At 57.0% G+C, this 26182-nt stretch overlaps 1 protein-coding gene across 14 annotated transcripts in view; it reads left to right on the plus strand.

Moving 5' to 3' along the window:
* Window positions 1–26182, plus strand: part of GSE1 (Gse1 coiled-coil protein) — a 411107-nt gene that overhangs the window by 380381 nt on the left and 4544 nt on the right. For 13 of the 14 annotated variants that reach the window (XM_045191705.3, XM_045191706.3, XM_053914690.2 and 10 more), the window contains 13 exons: window positions 4462–4661; window positions 9697–9869; window positions 10353–10550; window positions 11204–11395; window positions 11811–12127; window positions 12791–13115; window positions 15911–16524; window positions 17753–17865; window positions 18171–18441; window positions 19954–20067; window positions 20867–21238; window positions 21797–22078; window positions 25632–25735. In XM_045191705.3, the coding sequence (XP_045047640.2) occupies window positions 4462–4661; window positions 9697–9869; window positions 10353–10550; window positions 11204–11395; window positions 11811–12127; window positions 12791–13115; window positions 15911–16524; window positions 17753–17865; window positions 18171–18441; window positions 19954–20067; window positions 20867–21238; window positions 21797–22078; window positions 25632–25735 (3275 nt within the window). Of the gene's footprint in view, window positions 1–2664; window positions 2805–4461; window positions 4662–9696; window positions 9870–10352; window positions 10551–11203; window positions 11396–11810; window positions 12128–12790; window positions 13116–15910; window positions 16525–17752; window positions 17866–18170; window positions 18442–19953; window positions 20068–20866; window positions 21239–21796; window positions 22079–25631; window positions 25736–26182 lie in introns of those variants that run through there. The other variant, XM_053914700.1, reaches the window with a different exon arrangement.

A 26182-nucleotide genomic window follows, 5' to 3' on the forward strand; every position in this document is an offset into this window, starting at 1 on the left:
CCCGTGGAGAAGCTCCAGCTGGCCGGCAGGTGGGAGAGGCCCTGAGGTCTTTCAGCAGGTTCTTCCTGAATTTCAGCCAGGCCCAGGGCAGCTGTACTTGTGCCCTGTGCCCGGCTGCCCCGCTGGGCCGGGCCTGCTGTGAGTCCAGGGGGTTTACCACCCCATTTGCTCTACCGTGTGCCTTCGAGGGTAACTCTGTCTCCCTGCCCTGTAGGCTTCCATTCCTACCAGGCACAGGTTGGATTTTTATTTCAGGGTCCACTGTTCCTGTTCCCTTGGGGACCTTTCAGGGAAAGGAGGCAGGACCAAAACTGGGACAGTAGAGCTGGGAGGCTTCCTGTGGGTGCCACAGCTGCTCCTGGCCTCACAAGTAAAGGGGCAGGACTCAGAGGCCAGACCCCTTTCTGGGTCCAGATGGCATGTGTCTGCCAGGCCTAGGTTCCTACATCTTGGTTGGAAATAGGGACGGCAGAGGAGCAGCCTGGAGGGATATGAGGCTTGTGGGAGGCTGTGTCTCCTAGCAGGACCGGTTCGCTCACTCACCAGCCAGAGTCATGGTGTCCCCAGGGCCACGACAGCCTGACAGAATTCTCACTGTGTCAGGTTGGCCCAAATACCAGTTCAGGATGGCCTGGGACCCAACAACGGCCGAAGAAGGGAGAGTGGGGGGCCGATGAGCAGAGCAGTGGGTCCTCCTGCACACCACTGGTGGTGGGTCTTGGGCTGCCACCTGTATGGGGGCACAGCTCTGCAGGGAGGGCCCCTGCTGCTCAGCTGCTCACTTGCAAACTGCCAGAGCTGCCTCCTGCGGGCACCCCAGAGGAGCTGTGCAGTGCTGCCCCCTCCATCCCCGCATGGCTCTCAGGACAATAGCCCAAGGGCCCCTTTTTAGAGGAATGCTTTGGGTGGTCACGTGTTCTGTGCTCTCCCTCTGTCACCCCTCTGAGCCAGACAGCCCCACTCAGTGCAGGTTCAGGCCTAGGAGGACAGGACTCTGGTGTGATCGCAACCAGTGCTTGCCCTGTGCCCTCTGCAGTGTCCCAGGTGAGGGTGGCCCTGTCGTCGTCTCTGTTCAGAGCATGTAGTTGCTGCTTAATCGTCATTTACGTGGCTGGTTAAGTGCACAAACGAGAGCTGGCAGGGCTGCTGCAGTATTGTAGCTTTTGTTTTCAGGCCTCACGCCCCCTCCCCTCACGGCAACTTTGGGGTCTCAGCTGTTAATTACGTGTGCCCAGGTGGCCTCAGGCGCTAATCCCTGAAGTCAGACAACAGAGGTGACACTGAGCGCTCTGCCTCTTGTCATCTCCAGCCCACATGCCTCCAGTTAATGACAGTGATCCCGGAGCCCGTCTTCAGAGCAAGGGTCGCTAATTGGCGGGTGCTTGGTCAGGGATCGATGGAGCATTCTGGCTGGCGGCTGGCGGCTGGCGGCTGGCGGCCTGGCCCCACAGGATTAGGCGTTAATTGTGGATGGCCTCCCAGGTGGGGCCCCCTCTGGGCCCCCAAGCTCCCTTATTCTTAAAAAAGAGGCTGATGCAGAGATTAAACATAGAGGGTGGTGTGGAGGGGGGAGAATGGGGGCAGGGCCAGGTGGCTCTGAGTCCCCTGGGCTGTCAGATGCTCCTGTTCCTGAGGCCCGGAAGCTGGTATAGGCTGGGGCCGAAGGTGTCTACTCTCATCTTCCCCACGCCCTGGAGGACCAGAGGCTACCTGGCCTTTGACCCCAACTTGGCCCCCAGCAGCTGCAGCCTCTGCCTTGAAGAATGGGGACCCTGGGTGTCTGTGTTCTATTTCTTTACTTTTTTGGCTCCAGACCATGAATATCCACCCTCCCTCCACTCAGGCAGTTTAGACAGGGCCACGCACGGTGCAGGCTGGGCACAGAGTAGGTCCTTTGGATAACCAAGCACCCGAGGCTGGGTGACACGAGCTTTATGAGCGGTGGCCACGTCAGCACCACTTACGGAAGCCATGAGGTGACGTACCCAACTGCCCGTCAGTAATGGTGGATAAACAGAATGGTCCTTTTCTACAGTGCAGTATCACTCAGCCGTGCAGGGAACGCAGTTCCGACACGGGCCACGACATGCATACGCCATACAAACTTCACGCTGACGAAAGAAACCAGCCACAAAACGCAGCTCGTCGTGTGGTCCCATTGACGTGAAGTGCCCAGAATAGGTGACTTTGTGGAGACAGAAAGCAGATTGGTGATTGCCAGGGGTTGGGGGGTCTAGTGGTGCTGGGGCTTCTTTCTGGGGTGGAGAGAATGTTCTGGACTGACCGGTGGTGGTCGCGGGTGTGCAGCTGCTCAGCGCCATAGAGTCGCAGACGATGGGTGAGGTCTGCGGTGTGGGGGTCGCATCTCGATAAAGATGCCCCAAACCAAAAGGAGATTGGTAGCGATTCCACAGCAATTCCTTTTTTAAAGAGAAAGATCCCTGCCTAGTTTTTTTCCCAAATACTTAAAGTGGGCTTTTTACTGGAATCTAAGTACCTACAGAAAAACGCACGGACTGCAAGCGTCCAGCGGGACGGATTTGCAGAGTGCCTGCGGACCCGGAGGCAGAGCGACCCTCCCCACCCCCCCACCCCGCCACCCCACCCCTGCCGCTGCCACCCCCAGCAGGTGTGACTGTCTGGATTCTGCCCCGGCCCTGCATTTTCGGCTTTCTCCACTGGTGGTGCTGGCGTGACTCACCGTGCACCTGAGGCTCTGGCTGCCTCCTGTCCTGCCTCGTGCCATCCTGAGACCACACAGGCTCTGTCCTTGTAGCTACTGGTGTGCCTCGAGGTAGTTGCAGGTCAGTGGCCACTGGGACTCTGGGCTGTGACTTCGGTGGACGTCAGCCCTGTTGTGCTGGGTAAAGACCCAGGAGCAGGATGCCAGGCCAGGCCCCAGGCAGGTGGCAGAGCCTGGGGAGTCACAGGCAGTTTCCCGAAGCTGCACAAACCTGGGGGAGGATTTCCCTCCATCAGCTTGTCAGACTGGACAGCAGCCCCCCGGGCCCCTGACACTGCTGGGTCAGTGCCCGCCCACACTGCTCCCACTGTGGTCCTGCAACCGGCTTCCTGGCCGGGTCTCACCAGCGTGGAAGGCCTGTCTGTTCCAGAACCTTGGAGGTATCCCCACTGGGAAAGCCTGGCCACTTGTGTCCTCCCCTGTTGGCTGTCCCCCAAGGTGATGGTGTCTGACCTGGAGGCTGGGAGCCACTGGTGGGCAGCAGAGCTGAGGTCTAGACCCCAGTGCTCAGTTCTAGGGGTTTGCCCAGCCAATGGGGGTTGCAAAACTCTAGGGTGATTGTCTGGTCCGTTTGGAAAATCAGGATAGCTCCTCTCTCCCTGTGTGATTCTTCACTGCCCACCTGGCTGGGCATGGACAGGTGGGAGCTGGGAGCGATGCGGGGCCTGGCCTCATTCTTGGCATTGTTGAGCAGAACGCAGTGCTGGGCAGCTCTTGGGGCACAGCCTACGGGTTAGGTGGGGGCAGGTCTGACTGGACTGGGTGTCTCCCCACAGGGCTGCCCTGACACAAACTGGGAGAGCCACAGGGAGGCGGCCAGTCAGGAGCGCCGTGCTCAGGGCAGAGCTCTGTCCCTCTCTGGGGGCGCCTCGACATCTGGCTGCCCTGCCTCCTGCTTAGGCCACCAAGGCCGTGCTTAGCTGGTCAGGGCTTCGGGTCAGAAAGAAGGAAGCGCACTATGGTGGTGCTTCATCTCAGCAACACCCCGGCTGCTGAGGTCGTTTCGGAGCGTCCGTTAGGCAAAGGTTTTATTTGGCCATACGAGAGTGGCCACTTGAGGGGTGTAGAGACAAGTGTCCCTAGGACAGACACAAGTTCTGAGCAAAATTCAGGGAGGGTGCCTGGAAGCTGATGGAGTTCTCCTTCCAGAAAGGGTGACTGTGCTGGCGCCTGCTTTCCCACCTGCCAGGGCTGAGAGCCCCTAACCAGGGCTCTTCCTGAAAGAGGGTGCCCGACTCCTCCCGGAGGGGTCGGCAGTTGCCTGTTGAGTCCAGGAGTGAGATGGGGCATCTCCCAGCCACTACTTAGGACTGTCAGCAGCAGCCTCCAGGACCAGCACAGCAGGTCCACCCAGACCAAGGCTGGCAACCCAAGTCCGGACGAGAAGCGTTCACGTGCCAGCTCGAACCACCCCCTGCCCCCCACTCCAGCCATAAGAGTGTGCAGCTGCCCAGGCTCAGGCATCCCCCTGTGGGATAGCCTGGATGTACGGGGCTGGCGGTGGGCAAGGGAGTGCCCTTGCCTGCCTGGTGCCTGGCACTAGTTGACTCTGTGCTGTGATGTGTTGAAACCTGGGGGCCGCCTGTGCAGCCTCGGTGCTGCTTGTGGCTCTCAGGCAAGGCCTGGGCCTGAATCTGCCTGCGAGGGGGCTGGCGAGCTGGAGTCGAACGCTGAGCTATCTGAGTCCACAGCTGAGGCTCTGTGTCCTTCTCTTGCAGGGTCTTCACTGAGCAGCGAGTCATCCCCCGTGTCCTCTCCAGCCACCAACCACAGCTCCCCCGCCAGCACACCCAAGCGCGTGCCCATGGGCCCCATCATCGTCCCCCCGGGGGGCCACAGTGTCCCCAGCACGCCCCCCGTGGTGACCATTGCCCCTACCAAGACCGTCAATGGCGTCTGGAGGAGCGAGAGCCGGCAGGTGAGTGCCCGGGGCGCTTGGTAGAGCTGGGTGTGACCACAGGTCACAGGTGTGGGCAAGGTGGCCTTCCATAGGGGAGGACTAGATTTGGGGTTCAAATCCTTCACTCCCAAACTTGTGCTCTCCTGAGCCTTTGTCTTCTCTGCGAAATGGGGGGACAGCATCACCTGTGAGAGGTCTGTGCAAAGTAAGCACCTCTGCGAGCCTGGCGAGCAGTGCAGGCTGCTCTCACACAGCACATCTCCTCTCAGCTCTGGAGGCTAGGGGTCTGAGGTCCAGGTGCCAGCAGGCCAGTCCCCTCTGAGGCCTCTCTCTGCAACCTGCAGATGGCCGTCTCCTCCCTGTGTCCTCACGTGGGCCTCCTTCTACACCGGCATCCCGGTCGCTTCTTACACGGACACCGGTCATGCTGGGTCAGGCCCACCCTCATGGCTTCACTTTGTCACCTCTTTAAAGGCCCTGTTTCCAAATACAGTCACAGCCTGAGGTCCTGGGGGTTGGGGCTTGAACATGAATTTGGGGGTGCATACTAATATAATTCAGCCCACAACCCCACATAAAGAACTTCAAATGGTATTTGCATGTCACAAGCATTTAATAAATACCAGCTGTTGCTGTTACCTATTGCTCAGACAAGGAATTGAAGAGGGAAAGGCCAACCCCCTTTTTCACATGCCACATTTCTATGCTTCTGTCCTGTTGACACCTGCTGAGGGGGCCCTTCCTAACATTTGGGGTCCCTGTGTGTGGCTGCTGCCGGGTGACCAGCCTGTGCAGAAGGAGCTGGTAGCCCTGGGAGCCATCCCTTTGCGCTGGCCCAGGGCTTCTCCCCACGTCTGCTCCCGCCACACCTGGTACTCCCGGCCCAGAGGATCCCTTCTAATTAAGACACTGTCGCTGTGCTTCTCTGCTGGATTTTTCTGCCAAGTTCCCTGAGGGATGGCACCACTTGAAAATACTAATTAAACCACAAAGAAAGCGGGGGTGGGGCGAGCCCCCACCTTGCCCCTTCTCAGCTCTGCCCTGCTGGGGTGGGGGTGGGCATCAGCTTGACCACTCAGGGTCTGTCTGCTTTCTGCCCTTGGGGGTGGCGTCCGTCAGGCAGACCCTGACCTAGGGTGAGGGTCTCCAGTGCACCTTGGATCCTGGTGGGGATCCTTGGAAACAGCTGTGGCCTGGGACCCGCCTGGGTGTGGCCCTGACTTGACCCCCATGTTGGAGGTGACAAGCCCTCCTAGATTGTCACCTGGCCCAGCTCCCCCTTTGCTTTCCCAGAAGCTGCTGCCTTGGCATCATTTGTTCTACTCTGTGTACAGTTTGGAGACTGGAGGAGCAGGGCAGGGCCCAGCAGGTGGACTCCGGCCAGAGGGATTTAGAGCAGCCAGAGCTGCCCCTGGTCCTGGTTTGAGGGATGACAAGGGTCCTATCCCAGAGTCTCCTGCCTCCAGAGGGGACCGTTGCCCCTCATTGTCAGCCACCTGGCGGTCAGCCTTGACCTCAGGGCCTAGCCACCTGGATCAAACAGCTGTGCCTCCTTGCCTCTCCCCTAACTCACTCGGTCCCAGTGGTTTCTGAGTCCTGCTGAGTCCTGCTGTGTCCTTGGCTGGTGGTGGCTGCCACAGTCCAAAACATCCACTTGCTCCCACCCCAGAGGGGCTGCTTCCCTACCCGCCAGGACCCAGGATCCCTTGTAAACAGGCCTCCCTCCCCAGCTGCTCTTCACTCAGAAACATTGACTAACCCCTGCTAACCCTGGAGAGAGGGCTGGGCCATAGATTTGCTCCAGCCATTGGCGGTTAATGAAACACTAATGCCACCAGGGGGGGTGGGAGGAAGGGAGCTGGATTAGCAGTTGATGTATGGCTCATCAGCTCAGCACAAAGGCTCAGTGGAGAATTTAATCCTTCTAGGGAGGGGAGCTCAGGGAGAGGCATGAGGGCAGGAGAGGGGAGTCACTTCCTGAAGTGTTAGCCCAGGAGTTGTGGGGGGGCCCTCCTGCATGGTGGGGGGTGGGGTGGGGCTGGGTGGGGTGGAAGGGCCTCCAGGGCCCCTTCTCTGGGGTCACCGAGATTTCCCAGGTAGTCGGAGCTTGGAAAGGACAGATGAAATGAAAAATAGTCTATTTTAAAGCTAACAGGGCATGTCCTGTCTGTCTGACTGGAAACCTCTCTAATCACCAGAGAATGAAGGATTTTCCTCCCTCCCTGCCTCCCCCTCATTCGTCTTCCTTTCATCGCTGCAGCTGCGCCTGCAGCCTTCAGCCGCGGTGCAGAAATAAAAAGCTGCCCACAGATGCTCCTTGGTGCGTGCCTGGCTGCTGGGGACAGCAGTGGGGGGCCCAGACGTCACTCTTGGGGTGGCTGGCTGCACCTCCAGGGTCTGGCCCAGGTTGGGGTCTGCTGCTTGGGCCCTTCCCACCCTGGGCAGCCCATGTGTGTCCTCCAGCCTGAGCTGACCTCATTCCCAGGTGCCTGTTACAAGCTTAGCGGGGCACCAGCCAGACAGAAGGCACATGGGTCTGACCCACTGAGCCCCCTGCCTGCTGCCTCCCCTTCCACCCCTGGCCTCTCCCACTCCTTGCTTGTCTCGGCCAGGCTGGGACAAGGTCCATCTGGCCCAGCTGCCCTTCAGCGGGGTTTTGTCCCCCCTAAGAGAGAAGGGGGCTCTACTCTATGGTGGCCCCAGTGAGGGGTGAGCCCCTGGAGCTGGTTGGTGTAGGCCAGGTACCTCCTGGTGATAGACGTTCACCCTTGGGCTGGCCAGGCCCTGTGCCTGGCAGGGTGAGGGTGTGCAGGAGAACCAGCAAGCCCCCACCTGGAGGCAGCCCCTCAGCCGGCAGTGTAGGTGGTTGGAGCGCGGGCGGTGGGGACGACACCAGGCTCGTTGCTGTGCTGCTGTGTGTGAGCCCCTCCCCCGCACCCCCATGTTTCCCCCCTGCCTCCCAGCTGCACCAGTGCCTAGTCCTTGATGCTCTGAGCTGGGGCTACAATTGGAAACCGAGGCACAGGACAGTTGTATAAGGGAGGAGCCATGTCCTTAGGTGAACAGGGAGCCACCCCACTGCCCGCACAGGCAGCTGGAGGACACCAAGCCCCTGTGTAGAAGTCTCTGGAAAACAGGGAGGCGGGAGTTCTGGGCTCCTGACTCTGACCCAGGGTGCTGGGGGTGGGGGGGGTGTCCCATCCTTGACACCCACCAGCTGAACGCCCCTTCTGGGAAGGGCAAGTCAGAGTTCGTGAACCCGTGAGGACCTCGCGGTGAGTGGGGGCGCCCTACCAGCACACAGGAACGGAACAGATGTTGCTGCTCATTAGAAATTCCAGTCAGCAGCCTGTCTCCTTCAATTAATTACCGCTGATGTGTCTTTGGGAGGACTGAGGCGGCTTGGTGGCTGCCTGGCCCGGGCGTGTTCGGTGACTAGAGCTGACGGGTGGATGGGGGGCCTTCTCCGTGAGCCCCGGACACCCCGTCAGAGGTATGCTCTACAGTGCCCCGTCGGCTGGCCGCAGCGATCCATCCCTCACTGCCCACACGGGGAGTCAGATAAATGGGGGTTCGGCCACCCCCGCCTCCCACCCGGCTCTGATGGAGACGGTGGGCAGAGCAGGGAGGGGCAGCGGCTGGAGGAGCGGGGAGCCAGGCGTCCCTTTGGGGGTCAGGCCTCAGCCCCACCGTCAGGACCCTCGGGTGTGCCATTCCCCTCATGGACACTGCGTACTTGTCATGGACACTGCGTATGTGTCCCGTGGTCATTCCTAGATGTGCTCCTTGGCCACCATGTCAGTGAGGTGCACAGAGGGTCGTGACCCCGAGCATTCTGTGGTGTTGGCATTTTGCGGCACAGTGGAATTCCACACCGTGGATTTGGAGCAGACAGGCTCGGGCTTGTGCCCTGGGAGCCCTGCCTGCTCTCTCCAAGCCCTGGTTGCCATCCGATCAGCAGTGGTCACACCCGACGTCGTGCAGATCGGGCCCAGGGAAGGAAGGCCTCTCTGGGAAACAAACGGCTCAGGAGTGTGTGGCCGCAGCTCAGGGGAGGCCTGGAGTGGGGGCGGTGGGGTCCCAGTGATGGCGCCCCAGAGTCCAGGGGGAGAGCCCTGCCTGCTCTCAGCACTGCCCCCTGAGCTGGCTTTGCAGCTCTCTTTCAGCCACATACGTGACAAGAACAGTCAGAACCTTCCGGTACTGTGATTTCTTGGGGCTGGCCACTCCTGTGGGTGGGCGTTCAGAACTTCCCTGCATGTCTTGGGCCAGCCCTGCTGTGGGTCCCTGGGCTCGCCCTCCCCTCCCAGGCCCCAGATCACTCTCTCCATCCAGGAGTCTGGGGCAGGCGGGGCCACAGCCTTAGCGGTCTCCCCCTCAGTGTGGGCAAAGGTGTCCCCGGATAGGTCTGGCCAGCTGGGGCTCTGGCTGGTGCCAGGGCCTCCCCAGGGGCTGGCTGTGATGTGGCCTTCAGGTGTCAGCACAGTGGACACCACAGCCCCTGGGGGGCGCCCGTGAGCACCTGGAGATCAGTGAGCGAGCCCTGTGGTTGTGTTGGGCCTGTTGCTTAGGGGGGCAGGAGGGTGCTAGGACCAGTGTCTCCCAACTTCTCAAGTTTGGATTCAGAGGTAACACGGCCTGTGGGCAGTCCACGCTGGAAGGGTGTGAGTGTTGTGTGCAGGGTGGGGAGCCCCTCCTCCCTGCCATTCCCCTCATGGACACTGCGTACTTGTCTTGGTGACCCCAGCAATCCTTGAGGAAGGCTCTGTCCTTCCCCATCGCACCAGGGAGGGAGCAGCCCCCCAGGCGGGTCTTAGTCCAGGCGCGTTCCTCATTGGGACCTGTGTTTCCCTTCTCACTGTTCTGCCTCCAACGCCAAACGCACTACAGGTTTGGGTGAAAAAACTTTAAGGAAGGGACATTACTGGAACATGCACTAAACCTGAGGATTTTCGGTGAGACTGGAGGAAGAGTGACCCACCCCATCCTTGCTGGCAGCCCTCCCTCACCCACCTGCCCCCACCCTGACCCACTGCGCTCTTGTCGCCCACAGGATGCCAGCTCTCGGGGCAGCAGCAGCGGTCGAGAACGCCTCATCGTGGAGCCCCCGCTGCCCCAGGAGAAGGCAGGGGGCCCGGCCATCCCTTCCCACCTGCTCAGCACCCCCTACCCCTTTGGCATCTCCCCCAGCTCAGTCGTGCAGGACTCCCGATTCCCACCACTCAAGTAAGTCTGAGGGCTGGGGGCTCGGACGGGCACATGTGCTCAGGGTCTGGGTCCCTGGGGCTGGGCCTGCAGCCTGGAGTCTGCACCCGCTGATTCTGAGGGTCACTGGGTTGGTAGCTCAGCCCTAGGCCCACGGCCCTGGCCATCTGCAGTCTGTTTCCACGCCAAGGTGAGGGCTGGCTTTCCTGTTCTGCCTGAACCCCGGTCCTGGTCCCAGGGGCTAGGGGTCCCTCTAGGCTGCAGGTAGCAGGCATGTGCCTGCTGGTGAGGACAGCAAGGGCCAGGCAGGCGAGGAGCAGCAGCCGCCCACCTCTGCGCCCTGGGCCTCCTGCCAGCACTGGCGTCTCGTTAGCAGAGCCAGAACCTGTCCCCAGAGACTCCTCCTTCCTAGGGAGGTAGCGGCAGGGGGAGTGTGGGGAGGCTGACTCATTTCCCAGCCCGGAGCAAGTGCTCCGCTCACCTGTTTCTTGCTCCTGCCTGCAGCCTGCAGCGGCCCGTGCACCATGTGGTGCCCCCTAGCACAGTGACCGAGGACTACCTGAGGAGCTTCCGGCCCTACCACACCACTGAGGACCTCCGCATGTCCTCTCTACCTCCCCTTGGCCTGGACCCTGCCACTGCTGCAGCCTACTACCACCCTGGTTACCTGGCCCCACACCCCTTCCCCCACCCAGCCTTTAGGTGAGTAGTCCAAGAATCCCCCTCCCCGCACAGTCTGCACTGAGTCACCAGGCCATTGCCCCACATGCCCTCGTGTTCAGGCACTAGTCTGCTCGTGGCAGAATGGAACCTGGCCAGGAATGTGCTTCTCATGTCCTGGGGGCCAGACTTCCAGCGAGAGCCTCAAACAGCCCCCCACACTCTCAGACTAGCCTTTGGGGTTTGCCCTGGCAGGAATTCCCCTCGTCTGAGCTGTCATTTCCCCATTTCCTTCCTCTGTCGTTGGCCCCCCTGGATGCCCAGAGCTGTTCACAGAGCCCTGGTTTTACGTATTAGAGAAGGACTCCTTTCTGTGCAGCCACCCAGTGCAGATGCAGTGGTCACTGCTCTGTGCAGAAGCTTCCCGAACCTGAGCCTGACGGGGCTGCAGTTACGCTGTGGACTGCACTCACATGGCCGCTGGTCTGACCTGGAAAGGTCCTGGCCTGGCTGAGCCTCGAAGTGGCAGGCGGGTCCTCAGGGCCCCAGACTGTTGGCATCTCGGGGCTTCTCTCCATAAGGTGCTTTGGGCTGGCCGTGGATGTGACCTCAACTGAGCCTTTGTGGAGGCTACAGAACCAGGTCTTGCCTTTTTCCTTAGCTTTGGTGTTCACTGGCCTGTCTTCTTGGCACAGGATGGACGACTCCTACTGCCTGTCTGCCCTGCGGTCCCCCTTCTACCCCATCCCCACCCCTGGCTCCTTGCCTCCACTACACCCGTCAGCCATGCATCTCCACCTTTCTGGGGTCCGCTACCCTCCTGAGCTGTCCCACTCGTCCCTGGCGGCACTGCACTCAGAGCGGATGTCCAGCCTCAGTGCTGAGAGGTAAGTCACGTCCTGGGCTGGCACCCTGTGCTTCCCTGGCCCCCATGGCAGTGGAGAAAAGCCTGGCTGGGGCCTGGGTTGGCCACTTTGTGCTGGGTGGCTCCTAGGCCACTCCTGTCCGTGGTCTGCTCACCTGTAAATGGGACAGTGACGGCTGATGCTTCTTGGTGACTGTTGGAATCAGCACCTCCTACATGAGCTTCAGCGAGGCTTAGGGAGTTATTAGCACACGGCTTGTATCTTACTGACTTAGAGGTTCTAACGCTCACCACCATTCAGGTCAGAGTGCTGAGGTTTTCCATGAAAACTGTGGACTTGGCTGCCATCAGCTTCTCACTCCTGGGAATTCTTATTAGTGAACTCGTCCTGGTTCCCCTTCACAATGGGGCTCAGCCTCCCTTTCTGCTCCGCACAGGCTGCAGATGGACGAGGAGTTGCGACGCGAGCGGGAGCGGGAGCGGGAGCGCGAGCGGGAAGCTGACCGTGAGCGGGAGAAGGAGCGTGAGCGGGAACGGGAGAAGGAACGGGAGCGGGAAAAGGAGCTGGAGCGCGAGCGGGAGAAGGAGCGGGAGCTGGAGCGCCAGCGGGAGCAGCGGGCCCGTGAGAAGGAGCTGCTGGCCGCCAAGGCGCTGGAGCCAGCCTTCCTGCCTGTGGCTGAGCTGCACGGGCTGCGCGGCCATGCCACAGAGGAGCGGGCCAAGCCCTCGGAGCAGCTAACCCCAACCCGAGCAGGTACCCGGAGTGGGTGAGGCAGAGGGTAGACCTCGGCCCCCTGGGGCGGGCTGGCTGCAGTGATGTGCTGGCAGGTAGTGCTCTGAGGGTAAGGCCTGATTCTGTGGCACCCGCCAACTTCCTCAGTGGAGGCTCCCACCGTGGCTGGTTCTAGCTACAAACCTGAGGCCACTGGACACGGAGTTGGGAAGAGATGCTCAGTGACACACGGCACAAATACAGTAGATGTAGATGACTTCAAGAGTGTACACAATAATCAAATATAGCAAAAGGATTAGGAACTAATGAGCTTTGAATACTTTTTACCTTGGCTTTTAACACTTAATTTCAACTTAAGTATTTGTATCTAACTTCCAACAAGGGTTTATTTAATAACTGGCTCTTCTGGTTCGTAAAAAATGTAACAACCTGCTCTTGTGAGCCAGCCTGTGCCTGCCCAGCTCTCCGCTGCCAGTGGGTTAGCCCTGGGCTCTGTGCGAGCAGCACCTGCCAGTGGCCACATTTCCCTTGGGACAAAGCACACTTTCTGAAAGCATCCATGAGACCCCTTTGGTTGTCTTGGCGCTGGCTGCGGGGCAGCAGGCCCTCTGAGCGGTCAGGAGCAGGAGAGGAGACGGGAGAGAGCCAGTCCTGCTGAGATGTTGTGGCTTTCTCCCTCCACAGAGAAGCTGAAGGAGTCGAGCCTGCAGGTGCCCAAGCCTGTGCAGCACCCCTTGCACCCAGCGCCTGCTCCTCATCACGCCATGCCCAGCCTTCTCTCCAACCATGGCATCTTCTCTCTGCCGGGCAGCAGCGCTGCCACGGCCCTGCTCATCCAGCGCACCAACGAGGAGGAGAAGTGGCTGGCGCGGCAGCGGCGGCTGCGGCAGGAGAAGGAGGACCGGCAGTCGCAGGTGTCGGAGTTCCGGCAGCAAGTGCTAGAGCAGCACCTGGACATGGGCCGGCCTCCGGTGCCCACGGAGCCCGAGCACAGGCCCGAGAGCACCAGGTAGGGCTTGCCAACTGAGGGTGCGTGGGAAGACATTTGTCACATTCAGATTTATCTCTAGCCAGCCAACACTTGTTGAGCACCTCTGGTTTACCCATCACCCTGCCGAGCATTTTCGCTTACTGCATTTCATTTTCATCTTCTGACTGCGGTTTGCCCACAAGGAAACAGTGACTCTGAGGAACCAGGAGGTGCTCAGAGGCATCCTGTCCCTAAGGAATAAAGTCCACTAGGCCAGTGTCCAGAGCTGGGGCCCTGCCCACGCAGCCCGGCTGTGTCTCCAAGGGGACACACATGGCATTGAAAAGCATGAGGGAGAAGCTTTAGGTAATCATTACAGCCTGTTCTTTCCATCTTCCTGTTTCCAAGCTCAAACTTTAAGTGAAGGGGACTGCCTTTAATTTTTATTTAAGTAAAAATATTAGCTTTATTGATTTTGTAAAAAAAACATCCACCCGTTTCCTGGCCCCACTGTAAAAGAATTCACCGGTAGGCGCTGGTGCCTGTCTCTGGGTCCCCCAGCTGCCCACACTTGCGTGTGACCTTGGCCCCAGGGCCCCATTCTCACAGCTGCCCCCCAGGCCTCTCTGCTTCCACCTGTTGGTCTGGCTCATCTGTTGTCCCGTACCTCACTCCTCAGCTCTCCAGGGCTCATTCTAAAGGGCGGGGCTGCGACCTTTAGCCAGAGCTGGTGCAGAGCCCAACCAGACCTCCGGAGCCCTGTCTGGGCCTGCTCTGGGGACTCAGGGACACCGGACATTCTCTCTCTCTCTGGGCCTTGGTTTCCTCAGCAGTGCACAAAGGAGGTTGGGTGGGAAGATTTCTGAGTGCCTTTCTAGCTCTTGCCCATCGTTTTGACCAGGGATAAGAAGCATTTGGGTGTCTGGGCATTTTAAATGTCCACACGCTCCCTCCTTCCCTCCTTCCTCCCTCCCTTCCCTCTCTCCCTGCCCTCCCTCCGTCTCCTCTAGCTTTTGGCTGACTGGTGTGTTTTCTTGCTGTGTCCTGGGTTCAGCTGACCCACCCAGCAGCCCTGCTGCAGTATCTGCTGTTTAGTGGGGTGGCGAGGGGACTCACTGGGCTAACTGGGTGTGGCTGGGCGGGAGCTGGCTGGGTCTTCTTGCAGCCTCGGGCCTGCTGTCTGCCTCTCTGGGCCCACCTCGAGGTCACACAGAGGCTTAGCTTTGTCTGCTTGTGAGCTCTTCCCTGCTCCTCTAACTCCCCTCGTGCCCAGGGGACTGGGAGAGGAGCCAGCACAAGTCCGAGTCTCCTGATAAAATCTGGAGCTCCGGTTCCCTCGGGCATGTTCCAAAGCTCAGGGCCCCAGCATCCTGGTGCAGCTTCCAGAACTCCAGGAGGGGCGGCCTCCACCTCAGGGCCTTGCAGCCCTGTGCAGGCATTGGGTGTGGAGGGGAAGTGGCTCCCACCTCTTACCTGGCCTCAGTGGTCCTCACAGCAGCATGCATATGATGTTCTGACCGGCCCTTGTGCTTCAAGCTAGACAGCCATTCAGTGCTGGGCTCCAGTGCTTGAGATATTTATCCTGCGGACAGGCTTTATTTTGTTGTTTACTTTTAACAACAAGCTGTGGTTCCCTGTTGTACTCCGCTGATTAGCTGATTAAAGGCAGTGTGGAGACCTGGGGGGTTTATCTCCCGGCCTGGGTCCCGTCCAGAAAAATGAGGAGGAGCCTTGGTGACTGTGGTTAAATGCCCCCTTCCATAGCCAGGCAGGGAGAGACCGGTGAGCCTGGTCACATACCCACAGTGCCCTCTGCGTCTTCCCCTTCCATCCCCTCAGACCTTGCCCTGGTCACCTGGATAGCATGGGGCTTTCCTTAAAAAAAAAAAAAAAAAAAAGATACACTTTAGGGAAACAACACCCAAATAGCCTTTTGTGGAATCTTGTTTTAAATGCACTAAGGAAATGGTCATTTAGGAGGGCTGCATGGCAAAGCCACTGGTCTGGTGGACATCCTGGTCAGGCCCCAGCCCAGCTGCCGCTTTGGGGCCACCAGGGGCTGCTGCAGTTCTGACGGGGTCCACTGGGGGTCAGCAGAGGCACAGGCCCACCCTGGCTGTGAGGGTCTCCCCTGCGTTACTAGGCAGAGCAGTCCCTGGAAGCCGGTTTTTGTTGCTGCTGTCTGTGGGGACAGTGGGGAGAGTGGAGTTGTGGCCACCTGGAAGGCAACCGGCCCGCCCTCCAATATTTTCCCACAGCTTGGCATTTCGGGATATGGGTACCAGTGGCAGGGCCACCCCTTTGGCACCAGAGTTCTGTCTTCATCCTCTCTGCAATGGGACCCCGTGGGAAACAAAGATGAGGGTCTGTCCTGACAGCAGTTCACAGGGATTCAGGAGGTGGTGGAACAGGATGAGCTGTTGCGAGGATTTGGGTGAGAAACCCGACAGAAAGAGGGACTGGCTGGGGCCTGAGACCATCCCTGTGCCCTCAGCAGGCAGTGTCCACTGCCCAGCTTCCACATCCTCTCAAAAGCAGGTCTACACACACTTGTCTCAGGTCGGCTGAAGGGAGAGTAGAGTCATGTGAAAACGGCCAGGACCTGGGTGAGGAGTGGAAGCTGTGTCCTTCCCTCCAGCCCCTGGCCAAGTGGCTTAGAGAAGGAGGCCTTCACACCCCTCTAGCACCTGGTTCTCGAAGGGGACTCTTGTCTGGGCCATCTGTGAAGCTGCCTCTTATACCGGGGCCCTAGCAGGCAGCCTGGGAGGCCCATGGGTGGGTGCCTGGTGTGCCCATTCTCTCACAACTCATGGCTTGGTTTGCTTACTCCCTAGGCCGGGACCGAACCGTCACGAGCCAGGCAGCCGAGACCCCCCGCAGCACTTTGGCGGGCCCCCGCCCCTCATCTCGCCCAAGCCCCAGCACCACTCCGTGCCCACAGCCCTCTGGAACCCAGTGTCCCTGATGGATAGCACCCTGGAAACACGGCGGGCCTCGGAGAGCCACCCTCTGCACAGCCACCCAGCCCCATTTGAGCCCAGTCGCCAGGCGGCTGTTCCGCTGGTGAAGGTGGAACGGGTCTACTGCTCAGAAAAGGTGGAGGAGGGGCCCCGGAAGCGCGAGGCCACCCCATTGGACAAGTACCAACCGCCACCACGGGAGGCAGGGAGCCTGGAGCACCAGACCTTTCCTCACGGGCCTGGGCCCTTCCTGGCTGAGCTTGAGAAGTCCACCCAGACCATCCTGGGCCAGCAGCGGGCCTCCCTCACCCAGCCAGCCCCCTTTGGGGAACTCACTGGACCCCTGAAGCCAGGCTCACCCTACCGGCCCCCCGCACCACGGGTCTCTGACCCTGCCTACATCTATGATGAGTTCCTGCAGCAGCGCCGGAGGCTGGTCAGCAAGCTGGACCTGGAAGAGCGCAGACGGCGAGAGGCCCAGGAGAAAGGTCCAGTCTCCCTGGGTGGCCCTGACCTCCCGGGACTGGGGAGCGATCGTGGCAGCCTCTCAGCCCCTTGTACTGTCCCTGCCTCCCACTCTGGGGTTTTAGCAGCACCAGGGAGCAAGGCCACTGGCTTCTGCGTAGCTACCTGATACCTCTGCTGGGGAGGTAGACCCAGGGTCCTTGCCCGTCCTGCCAAAATGCATATTGTCCTGAAAAGTCCAATCAAAGCCTGCCTGCCTGTAAGGATGGTTCCGCAGAAATGCATGACTAATAAATGATGAGCAGAGGTTACTAAGATAGTTTTAAAAATGAATAGCGCAGCATAACAGGAGTTGGCTATTGAGAGACTGCCTGAGCCCAGTGGGGACTCTATATAGGGAGCTGCCACCATTAGCTGCGGGCAGGTGGGCCTGGACTGGGCAAGGGCGGGGGTTCTGGCCACCTTCTTACTGCTGTGGGATCAGGAGGCTTAGCCAGAGCTCCCTGGGCTCCCCAAAGAGCCAAGAGAATAGGCCCAGGAGACATCAAGGGCCCCAGACCAGTTCCCCGCCCCCTCCCCTCCCCTGCTGGAAACTTGACTCTGATATGGGGTCAAGTGCAGTCTTTTAACCAGAAGCTGGGGCCAAGGCCATGTCTTCCTGGGTTGCTGGTCTAGGCTAGACTTAGGGCCTAAGAAGGACTCTCTCTTCTATTCACCTTGTAAAGGAAGGGTGGGGAACCCCTGGTGCCCTTGGGTGCAGGGATTCTGCTGCTGTTCTGTGCACATTGAGTTTGCATGCATGCTCTGTGCCTTTGAGACAACGGGGATCTAAGTGTGCCTATTCCCTCCTGGGTAACGGACCCAGATGGCCACAGCAGGAATGAGTGGATGTGCACAAACAGTCTTGGGTTGCCATGGTCACAGCCCAGGCCTGTGTGATGAATGGTCCCCTGCTGGGGATCCGTGTCAGTCCGGGGACTGCCTGGCTTCTTGGGGTTATGGGTCTAAGCAAAGTCTGGAGTCTGCCTCCTGCCTCCACCTGCCATCCCTGAAAAGCTCTAGGACTAGGGGTTAATGCACATTGCCCCAGGGTAGAAAGGAGTCCAGGTTTTGGGTTGCTAAGAGGGGCCAGCAAGGCCTGGCCTGATGGATGGATCGGCACACACAGATCACAGTGGTGCCCGGCTTGTGTCCTTCCACTAGAGAACTGAGTCTTCTTGCCCAGCTAAATGCATCTGTTCTTGTCATCAGGATACTACTACGACCTGGATGACTCTTACGACGAAAGTGACGAAGAGGAGGTTAGGGCCCACCTCCGCTGTGTGGCTGAGCAGCCGCCCCTCAAACTGGATACGTCCTCCGAGGTATCTGGGGTCTCGTTGCTGCTGTGTCAGACTACGGGGCTTGGCTTCTGATGCTCCTGTTGGTGCCTGCCTCCTGGCTGTCCCACTGCCCGGTAGGCCCTGTGTATGCTGGGGCCTGCCTGCACTCCTGCAGTCCCCACTGACCACAGGTGTCTGGGCATGCTGTAGGGTCCCCCTTCTCAAAGGCCCGGCACAGAGTTGGCCATGGTACATGGGTTTCGAGGACCCCAGGAGGGACCCCTGAGATAGTGGAATCACACCACTGCTGGTGGTTTCAAACTCATTTGTTTTCTTTCCCAATCTAGAAGCTAGAGTTTTTGCAACTTTTTGGCTTGACCACCCAACAGCAGAAGGAGGAATTGCTGACCCAGAAGCGGAGGAAGCGGCGGCGGATGCTGAGAGAGAGAAGCCCATCGCCCCCGACGATTCAGAACAAGCGGCAGACACCTTCACCGAGACTGGCCCTGTTCACCCGCTATGGCCCTGATGAGATGAACAACAGCCCCAACTTCGAAGAGAAGAAGAAGTTCCTGACTATCTTTAACCTGACCCACATCAGTGCCGAGAAGAGGAAAGGTAGGGCCTCGCCTGGGCCTTTCGGGGGTGGGACTTACTAGGAGCTTCTGAAGGACTCCTGGGACATCCGGGACCCATGTTCTGGGTGGAATCTGAAAACACTTTGGTCCGGGGCTCTCTTAACTCCTTTTGGCTACCCGAGGAAGCAGCAGCCCCTCTGCTCTGGTAGCCCTGCCCTAGTGTGTCTGCCTTTTTCCAGCTGAAACTCAAATTGTCCCATCTGAAGCCTGTTTTCTCATTTTATCTCGGATGGAAAAGAAGACTTGCTGGTGTTTGTTCTGTATGTAAAGCTGCTCTTGTCACTTGAAACGCGGGTTTAGCAACCCTCTTGGATGCAAGGCATAGGTGCGCCTTCCTGTAGCAGAGCACTCCAGGCTCTGTGGTAGTAGGCCTTTCTTACTGTGCCGCTGATGTGGCCCCCTGGCCTTTGCGTGCTGATGGCAGGAGGCCTGGGTGGTCTGTGCCCGACCGGCAGAGCCAAACACACTGTGAGTCTGCCCTGAAAGGTTCTTCCAGGTTGGCCATGTTGGGGCTGACTCTTCGGGCTGGAACTCAGTGTAGAAGACATGGTGTGGTCTGATCACTCTGGGCGTGTCCGCTTCCTTGGTCTGCCCACGTGCTCGCTTAGTGCAGGATAGGATACTGGTTCACGTGAGAACCTGGCCCGTCAGGGGTGCTCATTTGCGCATTTCCAAGTCCCCCTTGCTGATAGCCCCTCACCTCTCTGTGGAAGGAAGTCGAAAGGCAAGCAGAAGTGCGTATTGATTATTTAGTTGCTTCTACCTTCTTCATTGTTGGAGTGTAGCACTTTACTTTTTGTCTTTAACCAGTAGGTTGGAATTCTTGCTTTTACTCAAAAGGGGCCATGATGTGTTGATAAACAGTACCAATCCCTGGGAACACACATAGTTCTGTTTGCAAAAGTATCTTTTTGCCTGACTTAATTCCTAGAGGAAGCCACCAGTGATGTGGCCATTTAAACCTCAGCAAGAAGTGCTACTGCAGCAAGAATCTGTGGCGTCAAACGTCACAGGAGTCTGTTCCTTTTCAGTAAATGGCAGCCGTCATGGGACTTGTGCTTGCGTGCTGGGGAGGGGGGTGGCGGGTGCGCCTGAAAGCCACCTGTGCTTACAGAGGTGCTGTGTGGGTCTTTAGGTTGTCCCCGTGTGTTGGGGCCGACATCTTTGTCTTTTAAATAAGAAGGCATCCTCAGAAGTCACCTTGGAGGATCACAGGTACCCATTATCTCGTGCAGCTGTCATCATCACACACGCAGCTATTTCTGGAACACATCTGAGATGCTATGTAGTAAAGGCTGCGAGGAATCTGGGCTCGCTCTAACGTGACGTTTTCTTCTTTTAAACACTGCCTGCCCCCATGGTGCCTGCTCTGTGTTTTCCTTGGTTTAAAGGACTTGCACCTGCCAGTCACGGCCTGGGCTAGAATCCCGCTCCCCTTCCCTCTCAGAAATGATGCAACTGTCTTGTTAACCTCGGGCTGCTTTCCTCATAGACAAAGAGAAACTTGTCGAAATGCTCCATGCCATGAAGCAGAAGGCGCTGTCAGCAGCAGCGGCAGACTCACTCAGGAACTCTCCGAGGGACAGTCCTGCTGTCTCCCTGAGTGGTAAGGCCCAGGGCGGGAAGAACAGCCCCATCTGCCACTGCCCAGGACTGTCCAGTGGGCTGCCCAGGGTCAGAAGCGACTGCTCAAGTCTTCTTCATCATGAATTTTTCCTCCTGGAGACAGAATGTGCTTCTCTCCATCTCTTATACAAGCTTCCTCCACGATTGTGAAGGATCTCCTCGGGACAGGACGTGAGAGTTGGAAGTCAGGGCTCAGCGAGTTAAGGGGGAGGGTCCTGGCTTCCACAGAACTCAGTGTAGTAGCCGTCGCCCGCCGAAGCCCTGGGTGCCAGGTGTCGGCTCCACTGCTCTGGCCCTGCTGCCCCTGTCTGCCCTTCACCGGCTCTCTTCTCCTGCGTCTGTCTTGCTTATTCTGCCTCCAGGCCTGTCCAGCATCTGCTTTCACACCTCTCTCTCTTCACGGCTTTGATTACACATCACTGAGCTGCCGAGTGGAGATCCTTAGTGTCCAGCCTGTTCTTACCTCCTAGCGCAGTCTTTCTTGTCGGGTTGGGCTACATAACTTCTTACCTTTTGGATGACCTAAAGCAACTTCTTTCTTCAGATTCTTTTCCTTTCCAGATGCCTTCCTGGGGCACCTTTCAAGGATGGACTTGCTGCTACCACACCCCATCTTCAGGCCACTCAGTGTCAGGCCACTTCAGGCACTGACATTTAATTACACAGCCCCAAGTCTTGGTCCTTTGTACTAGGTCGTTGTTAAATGTGAACTGTAGAGGTCAGGGTCCACCTGGTCACTTGCAGCTCTTAACAGTTTCCTTGCTTTCTGTCTCTAAAAGAACCAGCCACGCAGCCAGCCTCTCTGGATATAGAAAAGCCTGTGGGTATTGCTGCCTCCCTGTCTGACGTCCCAAAGGCCACAGAGCCTGGGAGACTGGAACAGCTCCGGCCACAGGAGCTATCTCGAGTCCAGGAGCCAGCTCCTGCCAGCGGCGAGAAGGGCAGGCTGAGTGAGGCCCTTGGGGGCAAGAAGAGCCTGAGCATGCTGCATTACATCAGGGGCCCCGCGCCCAAGGACATTCCCGTGCCACTGTCCCACAGCATCAACGGGAAGAGCAAGCCGTGGGAGCCTTTCATGGCAGAGGAGTTTGCACATCAGTTCCACGAGTCCGTGCTGCAGTCCACCCAGAAGGCCCTGCAGAAGCACAAAGGTAGGGAGGCTGCTGCGTCACAGTAGCGCTGGCTGACGTTCACAGGCCCCAGCGGTCACTCAGCAGCAGCCGTGGGCCTGCCCTTCTGGAGCTTCAGTGTGCCTGAGGCACCTGGGGAGGTCGTTAGAGGAGGATTCTGCCTCAGCAGGTCTAGGGTGTCTCCGTTCCTAGCAGGTGCTCAAGTGATGCTGATGCTGCCAATCTGCGTACCACACTTGGAGAAAATTTAACGTGTGATACCATCTGAGTTTAGTAGAAGCACTTCTTTTAGTAAGGTCAGGCGAGGTGCCTTTCTGGCAAAAATAGGATCCACGGGTCCTACAGCGGAGGGTTTTCCCAGTGTCCCTCAAGTATATTTCCCTGGAAATCTCCCCATCCTTCAATAACTATACTCAGTGGGTGTTTCACTAAGCCTAGTGATCACTTTATGACCTAAAAGCGATGCTAGCCCCACGTGGGAGCCCCAGGATCCACTCCTCACTGGCATTTTGGTGGGAGTCACTAAAGGTGGGAGAACAGGGGTTGCTCCATTTCATTCCCTCTGTCTCTCCCTGCCAGGAAACGTAACTGTTCTGTCTGCAGAGCAGAACCACAAAGTCGACACGTCCATCCACTACAACATTCCTGAGCTGCAGTCCTCGAGCCGGCTCCCTTTGCCCCAGCACAACGGGCAGCAGGAGCCCCCGGCTCTGAGGAAGGGCCCCCTCACACAGGAGACTGACCAGGACTCGGAAGAGGAGGAGGAGGAAGAGGATGGAGAAGAGGATGATGAAGAACCCCCCCGGCGCAAGTGGCAAGGGATTGAGGCAATTTTTGAAGCTTACCAGGAACATGTAGAAGGTAAAGGGGAAGGGGAGCCAACTGAGGGCCAGTGAAGAAAGTGAATGGAAGTTAATAGACAAATCAGTACAGGGTTTCACTGCCAACATTGGAGGCTGTTTCTAAGCGATAGCACTGGCAGGTTTTTCTAGGGCACAACTAGATACTAAAATTAGAAGGTAAATTTTCCTTAGCTGTTTGGCCCATTTCTTTGCCCGAGAACTGTTTCTCAGGCTTCTGCAAGTTCCTGGACTGGACTTATAATGGTAATTCCTCGTGGACAAACTTAACGCCATTCTTACCAGAGAAACTGAGGTAGCAGGTGCTTGCTACCGCTAAGTGTGACAGTCCGGAGGCCTTGCCCTCTGTGCTGTCTTCCACTCTGCCGCCGCTTTCTTTTTTTTTAATTGATTTTAGACAGGAAGGGGCAGGGGAGAGGAAGAAACATCGATTTGTTGCTCCACTTAACTTAAGCACTCATTGGTTGATTCTTGTATGTGCCCCGACCTGAGATCAAACCCGCAGCCTTGATATAGCAGGACGGTGCTCTAACCACCTGAGCTACCTGGCCAGGGCAGCTGTACTTCTGAATCTTCTGTCAGTTCTGACGCTCGTAGTTACATGCAAGGGTCCTGGAAAACGGAAAGTACATTACTTTAGCTGAGCCCCGATAGCCAGGCCTCATGCTGTTTGAGCCCGCCTCACACGTGAAGCGCGCCAGTGCTGGGAGCGGTTTCCCTCAGGCGCTGGCATCCTCCTGGACTAGCACTGTGTGCGGGGAGGCTAGCCCGTCAGCGCCGGCATGTGTCATTCTCAACTTCGAGTGCGCACTTCACCCTGCCTGCTGAAACCCACCCTGGGGGACTCGGGCACACACACCGCTCCCACACTGGCCAGGGCACCGGGTGGCAGAGCTCCAGGCTTGGGTGCTGGTGGAGCTGAAGCGTCGTCATCGTGCTCCTAGCACACCGCCTCCCTCCACCACACCTCGGTCTCTCCGGACGCCTGCATGAGCCCCCTCTAGCTTAGACGGCAACTGGGCGCTGTGAACTCGTGCGGAGAGAAGTGGAGGTGCCCAGCCTTGCCCTCCCTGTGAAACAGGCAGGCGGATTACTGAGAAGAGCCTCTTGGGTGCAGAGCACTGACCGGTGCCCAGCCTCCTGGTCTGTTGGTCCCGTGGCCGTGGTGAGCCCTGCTCCTCTGCACTCGCCGCCCTCACACAGCTGGGAAGTGCCAGTCACGACTAGCCAAACCCGGGCTGCCACGTCCTAACTGATTTATCACCGTATCGTAGAAGTGTTTTGTCAAGTAACACTGTGTTGCAAATACTATTAAATACAAACACTTGATTGTGTATATCATAATCATTTTAAAGACTTTGAAAAATCAGACTAACGAGGTATTCATGTAGCCCCAACCAGAGCATCAACTCGTACACTTCACTTATTTGCCTCCTTCAGATGGAACCCTTTATTTGAATTCGTCCATCACTTACGTATTATTCCCTTTTCTAATTTTTTATTCTCAACCTGAGGACATTTTCATTTGCTTTATTTTTTAAGATTTTATTTATTCAATTTTAGAGAGAGGAAGGGAGGGAGAAAGTGAGAAACATCTGTGTGTGAGGGATACATTGATTGATTGCTTCTCCAATGCCTGCTACTCGGCACCTGGCCTGCAACTCAGGCACGTGCCCTGACTGGGAGTTGAACCAGCAGCCCTTTCAGTGTGCAGGCCGGCACTCGATCCACACCAGCCAGGACCGTTTGTTTTTTTAGAGAGGAAGGGAGAGAAGCATCGATTGGTTACCTTCGTAGGCACCCAGACGGGGATCCACACTGGGACTGGGGATTGTATGTGTCCAGGCCAGGGGTTGCACATGCCCAGACTGGCAGTGAACCCCCAACCTAGGCATGTGCCCCAACTATGAATCGAACCTGAGACCTTTTTGGTTATGGGATGATGATTCAACCACTGAGTCACATGGCCCAGGCTACATGTTATTCTTTAAGCACATATGTATGTATCCAGAAGCCATTACAGCATTTTTTATTTTAAGAGAGTGAGACATACCCGTCTTTTCTGGGTTGATGTTTGTGGGTTCCTTGTTTGGGAATTCCTCCCCTACTGCCAAGGACTTATTCTCCATTTTCCTCTAAAGTCTTCATGTTCTGTTTTTCCTGTGCCTAGAATTCCTTCCTGTCTAAGAAATAAGGCAGAAATCTAACTTCATCTTTCCCGCCCAGACAACCATTACCCTGGTGGATTACAGGGCGCCTCTTGCCCTGTGGGGCATGCCTGTCAGGCCGCGTCCTCACTGGTGCCGCCCTGGTGCTGCCCTGTCCTTGCAGCTCTCCATCGTCGGGAGTGACTCACCCTACCTTGTTCTGCGCTGTCCTCTGCCCTTGGCTTTCCTCCACGAATTGTAGAGTCACCTTTGTTCCACCCAAAATATTCCTGTTAGAATTTTTGAAGGTATAGATTTGGGAAGAATTAATACCCTTGATAGTGATGTTATTCCATTTATGTATATGGTAGTAAATTGTATTAAAAAATGTTGCTTTCTCCATGAGCAGCTTACTTTTATTAGATTTTAGATACCACTTTGTTATTATGGGTTTTAGATTTTTATATGCCTTATTGGTTAGATAATTACAGATGATCAGACCTGCTGATTGTAAGTTCTTTCCTTTTGAATGCGTAACTTTTTTTGTCATCCCTCATTGCCTAGAACCTGTAGCTGTTGAATAGAAGAGGCACTAAGGGTGCTCTTGTCTTGTGAAACTTAACAGTCTCTCGAAGTGTCCCATTGGCTGCTGAGCCCATGGCGAATGGTTGTCACAGGTCAATGAATGCATTTTCTGTGCCCGTTGAGATGACAAGCCTATTCTTTACCTTTGTTTTCTAATGTTTCCTCCTTGCCGAATTTGACTTGTTAATACTTGTAACATTTTAGACATTTTAAGTGGTATTAGATGCTAATTTTAGTGTATTTTGTTATCCAGTTCTACCTTCTATAAAATTACTCAGGTAGCCTTCCCTGGTTGTTGTTGTTTGTTTTTATCCTCACCCAAGGACATGCTTATCGTTTTAGAGAAAGGGGACGGGCGGGAAAGAAAGAGTAAGAGAGAAACTTCTTATCGGTGGCGCCTCTCTCATTCATTCTGACCAGGGACCGAACCCACAACCTAGGCATATGCTCTGACTGGGAATCAAACCCGTAACCTTTCTAAGTTTATTCTGGCCATTTTTAGCAGCTTAAAATTTTTCAAGGCTAATTCCTGTATTTTTTTATGTTTCTTTTTAAAAAATATAACTTAAGGCCATAAGCTTACTCTTAGTTGCTTCTCACTCTGTATCTCTTAAATTGCTTTTCAATGCTTGATCCTTTTTGATTCCACTGGGCTGGATCTGAGTTAGTAGCACGGATGTATTTACCAGCGTGGCACGAAGAGCTGGGGGCATTGGGCTCCAAAGGGGGCACTGTGCCGCCTGCGTTGGAGGGAGGGAGACAAGCAGCAGGGCCTGTGGACCCTGTGTACAGAAAACGTATGAACATCGCTTGTCTTTTCAGAGCAAACTCTGGAGCGGCAGGTGTTGCAGACGCAGTGCAGACGGCTGGAAGCCCAGCACCACAGCCTCAGTCTCACGGCAGAGCAGCTCTCCCACAGCATGGCGGTGAGTCCTGGAGGCACCACACACGGGAAAGGGAATGAAACTCAGCTCCTGGTGGGGTTTTCTGGAGACACACTGCCTTTTGGTTTAACCTTTCAAGTTTGGATTCAAGGGTACCCACCCATACAGACAAGCTTTGAGGGGGAATCCCACCCTTGAGTTTAAAACTTGTATTCTTGGGGTTAGGGGGGTGGGGTGGTTCAGGGGTCAGTTGGTTAACCCAGCTAAGGAGGGAGGTGTCGTTAATTCACGGAGTATTGATCCTGGAATGATGCAGATGCTATTTATATGTATCCCTTCGAAGGGATTATTTATTGCCTTTGTCAGTCTGCCCTGCTGTGATTTGCTAAGGAGGAAGATTTTACTAAAGGAGTAAAGTTATTGAGGGAAACAAGCGCTGCGGCCCCCCTCCCCGCCCCCCCCCCCCCCCCCCCCCCCCCCCCGCCCCGC

The sequence above is a fragment of the Desmodus rotundus genome, chromosome 12 (assembly GCF_022682495.2).
Source record: "Desmodus rotundus isolate HL8 chromosome 12, HLdesRot8A.1, whole genome shotgun sequence".
NCBI classification, from domain to species: Eukaryota; Metazoa; Chordata; class Mammalia; order Chiroptera; family Phyllostomidae; genus Desmodus; species Desmodus rotundus.